The 15,024-nt window shown below is 34.2% G+C and overlaps 1 protein-coding gene across 1 annotated transcript; it reads right to left on the bottom strand.

Annotated features, from left to right (window-relative positions):
• Positions 1-11,091: 11,091 nt before the first annotated feature.
• LOC112906347 lies at positions 11,092-13,153 on the bottom strand. Its single transcript, XM_025980291.1, has 2 exons — positions 13,045-13,153; positions 11,092-12,987 (listed from the first exon to the last, which is right to left on the bottom strand). Exons 1-2 carry the CDS (start codon positions 13,056-13,058, stop codon positions 12,180-12,182), a joined length of 822 nt encoding a protein of 273 aa, XP_025836076.1. The 5' UTR covers positions 13,059-13,153; the 3' UTR covers positions 11,092-12,179.
• Between the last annotated feature and the right edge of the window lie 1,871 nt (positions 13,154-15,024).

Here is a 15,024-nt window from a genome sequence, read left to right as displayed (position 1 = left end):
CCTCAGCATTTGCCTAAGTGATCCAAGGAAACCACAGAAAAACTTGGACCAAGGCAGACGGACCCGGAATCGAACCGGCGTCCTCCCGAATGCTAAGCAATGGTCTAGACCTCTAGGCCATGCCGCTCGGTATCGTAAGTATGGAAATTTAGGGGTTTATATACAGCTGAATTGTTAGTAAAAAGAGATAGAATATTCAAGAAGGAACAGTATGAACAGTAAAGTTGAAGGTACAGGTTTATAGCACTCAGAGCGAGCAATATAGAATTTTAGGAAAAGTAATTAAGGGAAAGTACAGCTATTAGTAAGGGGTGCATGCAAGTATAGGTGAAGATGAAATTCTAGGTAAAGGCTAACGATAGTAGAACAATAGAATCTAGGTTGAAAGGAAACAAAGGCATGCACAAGATAAGAAGTTGTAAGTCTACAAATAGATTTAGAAGAATATTCACAAAATAATAATAATAATAAAAATTCAATAAAAACGAATATAAGAAATTAACTTTAACGGTGTTACCGCCACATAAATATGATAAAAACTAACAACGACCCCTATTAATTACATTGTTTTCAATTAGTGTGTTTATTTTATCAAAGACATTTTGATGAAAATGTCGTCGAATATGCCAAGCAGTTTCAACAATCTTTTTGTTGTATGATTTCAATTAAAAAAAAAGTTTGACAAATATGGTGATAATATATTATGTCACTTGGCAATTTCTCTTTTCTTTTTCATCCTATTTATCTAAATTTAAATAGGTACGCTTGACGTTTGGAATTAATTTTTTTGCGCTCGATGTAAAGCTTGTTGCTTCGAACGGTGTTTTTTCTTATATTTATCGCAAAAAAAAACATACATGATTTGGTCCTTCTTCGAGAGCACTGTTGACAGCAACGTCTTCAAGTATGTTATCAACATCAGTAGAAGTTGACGGTTGTGGGAGATGGAGACGTTCCTTTTTTTTCGAAGTTGTAGTATCATAATAAATTTTCTTCAATGTTGTAAACGTCTTACAACATGTACGATGAAAATGTGTACACTTACCGGAATTGGAATTACAAAATGTACAATTTAATTCATCTGCCATGATTTTTGTTGAGTTCCGCATATAGGAAATTTCATCTTTTTACTGCGGACAAAGGGACCCAAATGGTCTACATGGAGTGTGTCCATCGGTTCTGCGACCTTTGGAATTGGATTCAGATATTCACTTTTCTTACCCGCGTTATCTTTGTTGTAAAAGTACTGCAGACATGATGAAATATAGTTCTTTGCGAACTTTCGCATCTTGGGAAACCAATACGATTACCGTATCGAATTCAACGTTTTCTCTAACGCGAAATGGCCTAGTTCATCGTGGTAGAGTCGCCAAATATCGTCCCTTTTTTGTAAAACAAATCTAGAAAAATAAAAAAAAATACAACAGTAATAAATGAAACGTGAAACATTAGGTTCAATATTCCTTTATTCTTAAAAATAATAAAAAACGTATTAACATTGTTAGAAAAAGTTTAAAATAGCTTTAACAAAAATACTGAAATTATGAAAATATATTTTTGGGCTCCTAATTACGTCCTGGGGACGATATTGAAATCGCAATAAATAATCAGTACGTGAACTGGAGTTGCACTTACTCCTTTTTATTTTATATAAAATTGAACTTAACTATCAGTCCTTTCTTAATTATTTTAATCAGGTCCAAGTATGTGTTTCTAATTCTCCAAACAAATAGTGAAGACCAATTCTGGTCCAGGATTTTCAACGCAATCTTCGTGCATCCATTGGAAATATTTAATGCATTTCACTCTCTCATTTTTCTCACTTTTTGTCTTGAAAATAGGTATTATGACAAACTGGGCATTCAGCGTCATCATTCTCGCTATCTTTTTCGTCAGTGGACACCAAAACTGGGTCATCGTCATCAGATGATTTTTCGTCAGAAGACTGCTTTTCGTCGCTTTTTGGTTTTATTTTTATTGCTTCCAGCTGGCTTTTTTGTTGTTTTTTTTCTTCCCGCTACTCTTTCATTCTTCTGTCTGCTTCTTTTTTGCTTAGATCATTTCTTGTTTATGTGGTGAGGCCGTGACTACTATCGCTTTCCCTTGTCTTGTTGAGGTTCAATTACGGGAACAGGATGCACATCTGATGGAACTATAAATGGAGATGATGGAGTTATATCCGGTTGTGATAATGGAGTTGTTGGTCTTTCCATTATGGAATGTGAAGATGACGAGACAGCATTTGTCAACGGTGCTGTGTTGTTTGCATTGGTCGAAGAAGGAGAATATGGAGAGTCGTGAAAAATGTTTTCGTTAAGTGGAAATATTCCCGTTTTCCGAAGTCCGTTCATTGCTGTATCAATTTTACAAGCTTTTGAATAAGCTTTTCCAAATATTTCTCCAACTTGGTAGTGAGTAACAACTCGGCCTGGGTGATTATTCAACCAATTTTCTATTTCTTGGACATAGTATGTCTTCAAAGGAAACATAAATGAAACATCTAATGGTTGCATACGATCAGTAGAATGCTAGGGGAGGCAGATTATTGATACTTCATTGTCACGTGCGAAGTCTATCACATTAGACCAAGACCCAGTGACCAATTTGAGGTGGTCATTTCAAAACTCACGAAACTTTCTACAGTAAATCCTCTATACCTACTAAAAATGAAAAGCCACTGCTGGTAGCCCTGTGTGGCCGGGGTAGACTACCCTANATCTTCTATTAACTGAAATTGAGGCTCTAATATTCCATCATCTGTGAACAAGATTAATAGTAATTAATATTTTACGACTTGATATATATACATATGCATATAATATGTATGCAATTTATACAAAAAAATACATTTACCATCAATATTGGCATCATCTACTTCGATATCAATGTTGTTAGCGATAGCATCACTTACTGTAGGTGGTAGCTGATCTCCTTCGAACCAGTGAAACTCGTACTGACCATCATTTAACACCCATCCATTGTTTTTTGGATTCAATATTGTAGGCAAATCCAGGTGTACATTTCTCCAAATGGAAGCGATGTATTTCGTTCTTAATACGTGTTGGTGGAGTTTAGCTTGACATGGAGGCAAATGACATACATCAAATTTAATCACTTTTTTTTCAAATGGTTCATCAATATTTTCAGCTGTCAAATTTTTCATGAATATTCAAATCTTCCGCTATTTGTGTCGTCACAATTCTTTATTTTATAGACTTGGCATAGAAATTTTTCTAATGTTGCAAAATCCATTATATCTTCTGTTACATTGGCAAGATTGATGAAAGCTTCTTGATAAATTGTGGATTTCATCAGTAGCTTAAACGGATTAATTTTTCCTTTTTGATAAAATTCTGGATTATAATCACATCCAGTGAAGGCGTGATATGCAGGTAAACTCTTGCAAATATCTGGACCAATGTTTTGGTATATATTTGATACGTTAATATAACGTTGGTTATTGCCTGTGCTAATATTCATCCAAATTTTTACATTTATATTTTTTAGGTGATCCATATTTCCAAGCATAATAATAAGAACATCTATATCAGAACATCGAATAAATATATTTTCTTCATCTTCTATTTTACATATATGATGAATTTTCGTGTCAGCTTCCTCGTGATCTTTGCAAGATAATTGACTTTATCATCGATACATTCATAATGATGGCATTCTTTGAAGTTAAGATAAATGATTTTATTACCAATAAACGGAGCCATTTCATCTGTTGCCAAGTGTTGGGTGAAAAAATTTTTTTATTGCTTCTTTAAATTTGTTATTTCTTAATTCTTTTATAAAATCAATTGGTCGTTCTTGATCCGCTCCTACTATTGAGTATTCTCGAATATTATACTCTCTTAATTGTCTTTCATAAGTTTTCATAGATCGTTCAAAATATTGGTTAAAAATACAATCAATTTGTCCAATCCAAATTGTCCAAATTGTGCAGCCATACTCAGAAATCGTTTTGAGATTTTGTCGAATGTTTTTGGTACATCTTTCATAGTGTGTAATAAAAAAAATCCGTCGATGACTACCACACCTATAGAACTTGGCTCATCATGATTGACACCTTTTTCTTAAGAGCGAAGATTTTTCTGTTTTACAGATTACTCCATCTATGTGACACATAGAAAAAGGTACTGGTGTTAATGGATATGATATAACTTTAGTAATATCTACTTTATATTTGATTGATATTGCTAATAGCCTACCAAACGAATCTCTTTGCAGACGAACTTCTTGAATTTGTTATCCAATTTTTATTTTTTTTCCTCAGGTTGGATGAAAAATTACGTATTTCTATTTTCTTGATGGCTTGTTCAAATCTTACAGTTCATGTAGAACATTCAGAAACAAACTTCTTTCTTAGATTTTCTCCAATATTTTCAATATTTAATAAATAAGAAGCAACTTCTTCTGATACTGCTTTTCCAGTACAGATGTTAAAAAGAAAATCTTTGGATAATGCTGAACTGAACGGATTTATATATTTTGAAAAAGCGTCGAGGAATCTCTGAAGTTGTATAGAACTTTGTCGCATGGAATGTTTCTCTAAATCTGCGGAAATATCTTGTTTTTTTTTTTTTTTAATTCCTGTCTCATTGTAAGTGTAGCTAATTACACTTGTTATTATATCATGGCTTTTTGCCCATCTTTGTCGAGCAGATATGGAGTTTGTAAAATGTAAAATTCCGGTTAATCGTTTGGCCGAATCTGCATTGATTGTTTGTTCTAACGTTAACGGTTGTCTAGAGAAAGCCTTATTTGTTTGTTTAACTCCAAAAATCCGTTTTTTAATTGCTTCATATAAAACCCATTTATACAATTCGAAGTCTCCAGTACGAAAACTTTTGCTCAAATACAAATAATAATGTATTAATTTAATATAAGTCATGTAAAAATTTTGTGTCAGACCAAACTCTCCTTTTAATGTATTTTCCTGATTTTTAGATTATTCAGTCAGTAAGTTTTTCAGTGATGGTTAATTTGTTTTTGCGAAGGACGCGGTTTCTAATCCCACCGCTGCACTAAAAATGATTTGAGATATATATAACATTATTTTTAGAATAATCATACAATGAAGCATCTATATTTCGATACATGATTCATTAGATGTACATATACATATAATATGGCGACTCAAGTATGTAGTATAATACAGTTAACACGTACGATGTTCGAGTGGAGTTTTAAAAACACTTTGTTTTAACACATTTATTTGGTTCGGTTTTCAAGAACCTGGATTACACTTTATTATCTTAATTATTACACACTATTGATGGCTAATGAACGAGTTACATAGGTTTGACCTATAAAGTAGACTGTTGAATGAATGAGAAAATTATGAGCTTATATACTAATTGGATGTGTCATGGCCGGTGGTATAATTCATAGGTAGGGGCAAAGGTCGCTGGATGTAACTCCTCCTCCCTTAGGATAAAAGACGTCCTCGTCTTCAAACGATTACTGGATGAAGGGGTGCTGGAGATGTCTTCATTTCTCTAAGTTCTCTACCATGTTCTTCATTGGCTCGATGTCGGTTCCTCTTGAGCAGAACAGACTTTATCCTTCCCTTAAGACACAAGGTAGCGATTAGGGTGGTCAATATCACGAACGAGAGGGTAGTGATGGCAGCGTGTGAAGCGAAGGTCAACTGCTGTAGATGGACCGGAGTTTTCTCGATCTTTTGCAGCAGTGTTGCTATTTCTCGATGGTCTTGGGGGTAGTTGCTGAGTTTGAGAAGCCCTTCCTTTGGAGTTTGTAGGGTAACCATTCCAAACTGGACTTCTTCTTTTCTTATTGATGTAGTTTCTTTTTCGAATAATTGTTGATTTATGATTGTTATTTTGTCATAATTAATTAGGTAGGAGCCGCAGCCATATTGTTTGTTATCAATGATCCAACTGTTAGTCGTGGTCATCAGCAGGGTTCCGTTCCGTAACGCCTCGATTTCTTCATAATTTTGAATGTAGATGGTGGGAGCCATGGACAATTCTGTGACATTTGTCTTAATTTGATTAGAACAGTAATATTTGTTTTTATCTACGACAGCACAATTGCTATACCACAGGGTAAGGGTTTCATATTTGAGCATAAAGACAGAGGGTATTAAAAGGATAGAATTTTCTTTTATTAAGGGATGGATTTAGTTTAATTTGAATCGAATAGGTTTTACAATAGGGAAGCTGATAATACATAACACAGTATCATTTGACAAGATAACGGTTTGTTTGTTAAACTTTAATTGATTTAAGGGTTCTTCTTCATCGGTAGACAGTAGTTGGCTTTTTGAATAAATTTCTTGAAGATGTTTAATTATTTCGTTAATTTGGATATTAGAAATGGTTTCGAAATTTGGAATATTTTCGCGGGCGAAAGTGATTGATCGTTTCAAAAGTTGCAAATAGTTTAAGAGATTACTTGCAATTTGAGTCAAATGTAATACATTTATTTCTTTTTGAAGGCTAGTTGTTGCAGCATTAAATGACTTACTATAATTTTCTTGAACAGTATTAATCAAATTTACGTAGTCATTAGAAATATGATGGGCTAATGACAAATACTGGTCTTGTTTTTCAATTGTTTTCTTCTGATTTTCAAAAAGTTTATACATGTTCGATTTGTTAGATGTTTTGGTATAAATTTCTCTTGGTAATTCAGGAATAGGGTCGCTTTGTTGATTAATTTTGTCTAACGCTTTTTGATTTCTTTCTAAATTTCGATTTTTAACTTTCTCATATAATACTGAGAGTTCCTTGATTCTGTTATTTATGTAATTGCTAGGGTGTTGTTGAACTCAGGAAGTTCCAAGTTCGTTATGTCTTTATAGGGTCCATGAATTACTTCAAAGGGCCTAAATTTGGTGGTAGATTAAATTGAGTTGTTATACATGAAAATAGATTGTATCATTAAATTTGGAATTGTTTCTTCAGGGTTGGTTTATTTCAAAATTGTTAATTTTTCTTTTAATGTGCCGTGAATTCTTTCAAGTGGACTGATAGTAGTCGGGTTGCCTGTGCTTGCAAAGTGCAAGTCGATGTGATAAAGTTTACAAAAGTCTTTGAGATGAGGGTTGTAAAATTCTGTCCCTATGTCAACTAAAATTTTGCCTGGAAGATTATGGTGGTTAATGAAATGTCTTAATTTATTAACTATGGTAATGCCATTTTTGTCTGTTATGTGATATGCTTGCGCATATATACTGAAATGATCGAAAAATGTCAAACATGTGTTGTTCTCAATAGTAAATACATCCATCATTATTATTTCAAAAGGTTTTGAAGATACCATGGGTCCTTTGTATGGTGGTTTATAGGGGTTTCGTTCATATTTTGATTTTAAACACATCGCATTTACTGATGTAAAGCGTGATTAATTTCTTTAAATTTGGATAATAAAATTTTGTTCTGAAATGGGAATAGGTCTCTTCGATACCATTATGATTAGTATCATGATAGTTCGATATTAATTCAAGAGCCTTTTCTCTATTATAGGGTGTTAAGTCCAAAAGGGTTTTCGTAAAAATTACTTTATTGTTTTGTTCAAATAATACTTCATGTAATGTTTGAAATACAGAGTGTTAAAAAGCGTCGTTAATTTTGTTGTCAAAATGTATTCCAACTTGTATAGGTGAATGGTGTGTTTGTTAATTGATGTTTCAGCCAAAATAAAGTTTGTTCGTCTTCTAAAGTAATATTAATTCTGAATCTAGCATGTGGTAGGGTTTTTGTTGTCAGTTTATGTTTTCCTGGGGAAAACAATATAAAAACAGGAGATACAGTAATTGTACTCACGTTTTAAAATCCTCCCAATACTTCTGATCCTTTAGTAGAACGTTTCGTCAGAAATTGTCCAGTCGAAGGTGAAGGACTTTTCAGGTGATGAAATGATGTTCCAGGGGTCGGAAGTCTTTTCCAAGGGTGTTGGTTCCTGATGTGGATAGAGAGTTGAAACTCTGAGGTGTTTGTTTTAACACATTTATTTGGTTCGGTTTTCAAGAACCTCGATTACACTTTATTATCTTAATTATTACACACTATTGATGGCTAATGAACGAGTTACATAGGTTTGACCTATAAAGTAGACTGTTGAATGAATGANTAACACATTTATTTGGTTCGGTTTTCAAGAACCTCGATTACACTTTATTATCTTAATTATTACACACTATTGATGGCTAATGAACGAGTTACATAGGTTTGACCTATAAAGTAGACTGTTGAATGAATGAGAAAATCATGAGCATATATACTAATTGGATATGTCATGGCCGGTGGTATAATCCATAGGTAGGGGCAAAGGTTGCTGGATGTAACTATACGGTATAATAATGTACATGCTGTTTTTATTAACATCTTCGTTACCGAGTTGATAATGACTTTTTCTTGCCCAGATTATGTTCTTTACATAATTATTTGTCTTCTTCATTATTATACTTGTCATCGTCATTTTGAATGAACAATGAATCGTTGGAATTCTCCGTTAAATATATTTGAGGCTCCAATATGTCATCATCTGTGAACATGATTGTTGCAGAAACTAGACCAAACTCTAATTACATTGAGGTTGGTCTTCTATACTGAAAAGGGAAAAATGTGTCCTACGTCACTTAATTACCTATTAATAGTATTAGTTTCCGTATGTAACACCCTTTTTTTAGACGATAATTAATTCAATGAGGTAATTATAGCAGAGAAAAATCTAACTTTAACATTACATAAAATAATTAGATACAGATGATTCCTTAATTCTAAGATCTTCGAATTCATTATTGAAATTACAAGTAATTGTTAATTTTAAAATAATAAAACGGCAACCAGCTTATTTGATCCTTAATGGAGGTGTCCAGTAGGCTGGCTTCAATTCCTGGGTGATTGGTATCATTTCCATGGCCTCAGTTTGTGTGGTTGTTTGGCGGTCTGACCTTTGGGGTTGGCACACGGTCGTGGAGCTAGTGCCTTGATTCCTGGGATTTCTCGAGTCGTACGTGTTGCAATTAATAATTTGGAGGCAGGGTATATGGTTTCCAGTTGATTGACATCGTCTCCATGGTGAAATTAGGTTTAACCAGTTCGGATAGCAACATCAGCAGAGGAAGAGAATAACGATAAAATCGCACCCAGTAATGACAAGATGGCGTATAGCCAATTTCTTTGTAGTTGGATCAACAGCTTGTTTAGTTGTAATGTTGACGGAGTTTGAAAACTGTTGCGGATTCTCTCGTTCTAAATTCAAGTTATCATGTTTGAGAGGACCCATGTGGATGGGTTCCAATTTAAAGTCTTCAATGGGTTCCATTTCCTGTTGATAGCAATCCATGGGAATTTCGGGTAGAGTCACTTTCACAGTAATGTTTGTAGTTACTTCTTGTTGTGCTACTATTTTGACCCCATTATTGAGGTAACTAACACAACGGGGTTCCATCTGGATGAAACATGTAGAAGGTAGTTGTTGTTTGTCCATCCCTTGCCCAGAACATTTAGATGTTAGACTTCCGTTTATTGTGAAATAAAACAACCATAGATTGTCATCTACGTTTTGTAGTAATTCTTCCTTTAGTCGTAGTTGGACGATTTCGTTAAGGACTGATACCATTTCAAGAATTAGTTGAGCTGTATCGAGGACTTGTAGAGAGTATTTTGATTTTGCGCTCATTTTTCTATTTCATCGAAGTTTTTGCTGATAGATTGTATGTATTTCTCTATAAAATGTATATAGGTGGATTTATATTAAATAATAGCCTTGATTGTTAATTAATATTTTTATTTTGGAATAAGCGTTACACATATTAGATATTTATCAAACAAAATTTCTAATTTTATGTAAAATTAGTTTCTTAATTAACAAATAAAGCAACATAATATCTTCTTATCTTTAACAAACATTGATAAATATTTCTTCTTCGTTAAATAAAAGAATAGGAACAGGAACAGACTAAGTAATGTTGTTGTTGTTCTAAAAGGCGAGATATCATATAGTACGTGGAATTCCATCTGGTACATACGTCTTGGACAAGCTGGTGGTTTGATAAATTTAGTTCTTGCTGCAAATCACGTAGTTTTATTTGAGCTTGATTAGAGTGGTTAAAATATGTGACAATTCTTCTTGATTTTAGAAGTATTTGTGCCATAGTATCATTTTTCAAAGCAGTATTGATTGCCAATTGTAGAGTAGGGGAAACTGGGGACACTTGATCACCATTTTGGTTTCTTGCTTATATTTTTTTCAAATTTAGTTCTTTAAAAATAATACATACATGTTTTTTACTACATGCATGTTCCCCATTATTTGATTTTTATATTTATGAGTGCTTCATTTTTTTTTGCATTTTCCCAAAACTTTCCAAAAGGAACAAGTGTCCCATATTCTGGGAGACTTGATCCCAGTAACGGGTAGACTTGATCATAGGGGATCAAGTCTCCCTAACGCAAACTTTACATAAATGAAAACCCGGTTTGGTTATAAAAGTATCATTTATTATAACAATATTATGAATATAATTAGCTTTATATGTCTCAAGTATTAATTTTAGTGACTATTAAGTCTCAATCTCAATGTAAGTTCTACATTTTCATAAATCTAATAAGTATTAACAGGTTTTATTGAAGTATTTTGTAATAACTCTATTCATATCACAAATTATTAACTCTTAAAATGGAGCTTCAAAAGTCTTAGCAGAGTCTCTATGAATTAACCATCACCTAAAGGTTAGACTTACATTAGCAACATTGGAAAATCACTTTGGTACTTGAATAACTTCTAATAGGTACTCAAACTTTTTAAATCACTAACTATCATTAACTCTCTTTATATTAATCTCAAGGAAATGTAACAAATATATATAACTTTGACAACTAGAAACTACTAATAATAAAAAAAAGGAACTACTAATAACATCAGGTATTCATATCACACATTTGCATTGCAAGATTTAAGATTTATCTAATCAAAAAGTAACAAATAGTTTAAATCTAAATTTAAAAACGTGTGCACTCTTTTTAGGTAACAGCCTAACGTTGAATATTAAATTTTCTTAAAGATTTAGTAAAATTAAATGCGATCACTCGTTTGCTGTTAGACTTGAACTCAGGTGGATTTATTTTTTTTTTACTATTTGGTATCTAGCCACTTCAGCAACATCGTCTTTTAGAGGCCACTTGAATTTATTGTCGTCAATTTTTTTTGCAAATTTTATAATGTAACCAGAATCTGTAACAGACTGAATTTGTCCAACATAACGATGTACCAAATTTTTCATTGATATTAAATTGACAATAACCCAATCGTAAGTTTCTGGTGTCATGTCATTTCCACGATCATCTTCAGATTCACAACTAGATGAAATATCATATTCGTCATCATTTTCATCTTCAGACATATCATAAGTGGAATGTGGTGATGGAGGAAATTCATTATTATCTTCCGATGAAGATTTTTCCTTTTGCGTAAACCCTTTTAAGTTCCGTTTACCTCTATTCACCTTTTTGTCGACTGGTTTATTTATCTTTTTGTTCATTTTTTCTCTTCTTATTAATAGTTCCTCAACCAACTTTTCTTTTTCAGGTGTATCAGTCAGGATTTTTGTTGATCCTTTTTTACGACCTTTCTGGGTTACCTTTCGGCAACCAGCTTTCGGGAATGGTTTTATTTCCTCAGGAGTCTTAAAACATTTCAACATTTTCGAACAACCTGGTTGTGGACTTGATGGAGCAGCTCTCTTTGTAGGAGTTTTGTGTGTACTAGATATCAGGATCTCATTTTGATTGACAGAGTCTGATGTGAATTGTTCCGGTATAATCGCATCTTGTGTGGTATTTTCAGGTTCTTTCTGGTTAATTTCAAGGTCTTGACGTGTTAATGTTGCATCAGATAGAATTGATGTTGAAGCTGACCGTTGTGGAGACAAAAGCTCACAGTTTTGTGATTGGTCATTCTCATCAGTGCGTTCTGGATTTGTTTCAGTAACTAAAGGCCTGTCCGTAACATACGACGAGAGAAATTCATCATCGGTGAAAATGTCTTTATTGAAGGGATAAATCCCAGTTACTCGAAATCCACTCAGAGTATTCTGAGGTGTAAAAGCTTTTGGAAATGCTTTCCCAAGTAATTCCGATGTTTCATAAATCGTTATAGTTTTGCCAGGATTCTGGTCCATCCAATCGCTACAAGCAGTATCATAATAGGCTTTGAGTGGTCCAAACACTGTTATGAGACGTGTGGGGAGGTATTGTCGATAGACTTATACCATTCTCTTTAGCGAAGTTTAATGATTCTATGCTTATATGACTGTCATGATTATCCATTATAATCAACATCGGACACTCAACTGAACATTTGGTGTATTTTTTAAAATGTTGTAAAAATTTTATAAAATTCTCAGCAGTCATCCAGCCTGAAGGAAATACGCTCGCATTTGTACCTGCAGGTGCACCGTTCAACATACGATCTTGCCAGTTCTTGCGTGGAAAGATCAGGAATGGAGGAATGTATCCTCTCATTGCATTTGTAGCACAGCACGCAGTTACCAATTCACCACGTTCACCTGGTGTCATCTTCCCTATTTGCTTTACACCTTTAGTAGCAACAATTTTCTTAGGTTTATGTACAGTACTCAGCCCCGTCTCGTCAATGTTCCAGATAGCTTCCGGTCCAAAATGATACTTAACCAATAGTTTTTGTAAATTTTCAAAGAAACAGCCAATGTTATGTTTATTGAAGCTAGTCGATCTACTCAGGCTGGTCGCTTCAGGTACACGTAGTGACAATTGTGTATTTCTTTTCATAAAGCCATAGAACCAATCGTACGACGCAATATTATTGGCCCATTTACATATTTTCTCATCTGCCTTTTGGTTTTGAATAGCCAACTGATATGCTAGCTGCCGAACACACAGAGAAGATAACCCATGATGGAGTTTGCTAGCTTTTTCTAGGTACTTGGCTAAATGCAACTCCTCTTCTTTAGTGAAGACTTGGGACTGTCTATAATTAGGCTCGTATGTAATCTCATTTTCCTGGTCTTTATGTTTTCTAGCATACCTTTTGAGTGTCATTATTGGGACGTTATACACTTTGGCAGTACCTTTGATCGTATTTCCCTCCAATACCTTGTTCACAGCTTCTTTGAGAATTTGTGGGTCAACACGTATACGTGGTTTTGCATCTTCTTTTCTTTTATATGTTCTTCCCAAAAAAAGAAAACTGACAAATTGAATGTATGGGACACTTGATCCCGGGATCAAGTGTACCCCATCTTGCCGTGATCAAGTGTACCCGAGAGTGCTCTTTTAAAAAATATATTTTTTTCATGTCAAGAGAAAACGTTAATCAGATAAAATACATGTACATGCAAACTTTAATAAACTACTTTCAATGATTTTGACACATACTCAGGGAATTATTCATTCAGTTATTTAAAAAAAACAAATGAAAAACTTACTGAAACACATGCTGACACAGGAAAATAAAAATGGCTGCACTGCTCTGAAGTTGTCTACATGATGATGTCAAAATGACGTTTTTAGTTCACCATAGACAACAAAGACTTATGTTGCCAATATAAAAAATAGAAAAAGCGTTTAGTTTTTGATTTGTCACTGGGTGATCAAGTCTCCCAAGGGAACATGTCTCCCCAGTCTCCCCTATGTATGAAAGAAGGTACCCCCTTAAAAACTGAATCATCGATTGCTTTCTTCACATTTCTGCCGTTGTCTCGCACAACGGCGTGAATTTTGGTCGTATCTATATCCCACAAAGTTGGAATTTCTCCTAAACAGTTTTTTATATTATTAGCAGTATGTGTTTCAGGGAAATGTTTCATTTGCAATAGTGCGTGATGATATTTGAAACTATCGTCAAGCCAGTGAGCTGTAAAATTAAAAAAACTTTCCTTATTATTTACATTTGTGTTGGACAGCTCTTTCAGCACCTTACAAGAAAACAAAATTCTGCCTTGAACAGCTCTTTCAGCACCTTACAAGACAACATAATTCTGTCTTGTACAGTTCCTTCAGCACCTTACACGAGGGTACAACTATTTGTCTTGTGCAGCTCGTTCAGCACCTTACATAAAAGAAGACTCTTTGTTTTGTATAGCTCTTTCAGCACCTTACAAGAAAACAAAACTGTCTTGTACAGCTCTTTCGTACAGCTCATTCAGCACCTTACATAAAAGAAGACTCTTTGTCTTTGTATAGCTCTTTCAGCACCTTACAAGAAAACAAAACTGTCTTGTACAGCTCTTTCGTACAGCTCATTCAGCACCTTACATAAAAGAAGACTCTTTGTCTTGGACAGCTCTTTCAGCACCTTACAAGAAAACAAAACTCTGCGTACAGCTTTTTCAGCACCTTACAAGAAAACAAAATTGTCTTGTACAGCTGCTTCGTACAGCTCTTTCAGCACCTTACAAGAAAACATAACTCTGTCTTGTACAGTTCCTTCAGCACCTTACACGAGGGTACAACTGTTTGTCTTGTTCAGCTCCTTCAGCACCTTACATAAAATAGGACTCTTTCTCTTGTACAGCTCTTTCAGCACCTTACGAGAAAACAAAACTGTCTTGTACAGCTATTTCAGCACCTTACAAGAAAATAAAATTGTCTTGCACACCTCTTTCGTACAGCTCTTTCAGCACTTTACATAAAAGAAGACTCTTTGTCTTGTACAGTTCTTTCAGCACCTTACACGAGAGCAAAACTATTTGTCATGTACAGCTCTTTCAGCACCTTACAAGAAAACAAAACTGTCTTGTACAGCTCTTTCGTACAACTCTTTCAGCACCTTACAAGAAAACATAACTCTGTCTTGTATAGTTCCTTCAGCACCTTACACGAGGGTACAACTATTTGTCTTGTGCAGCTCTTTCAGCACCTTACATAAAAGAAGACTCTTTGTCTTGTACTGCTCTTTCAGCACATTACAAGAAAATAAAACTCTTTGTCTTGTACAGCTCTTTCAGCACCTTACAAGAAAACAAAACTCTTTGTCTGGTACAGCTCTTTCAGCACCTTACACGAG

The sequence above is a fragment of the Agrilus planipennis genome, unplaced genomic scaffold, assembly GCF_000699045.2.
Source record: "Agrilus planipennis isolate EAB-ADULT unplaced genomic scaffold, Apla_2.0 scaffold247, whole genome shotgun sequence".
In the NCBI taxonomy this organism is placed as follows: Eukaryota; Metazoa; Arthropoda; class Insecta; order Coleoptera; family Buprestidae; genus Agrilus; species Agrilus planipennis.
Note: the sequence above shows the minus strand (reverse complement) of the source record. Positions and strands in the feature narration are given on the sequence as shown.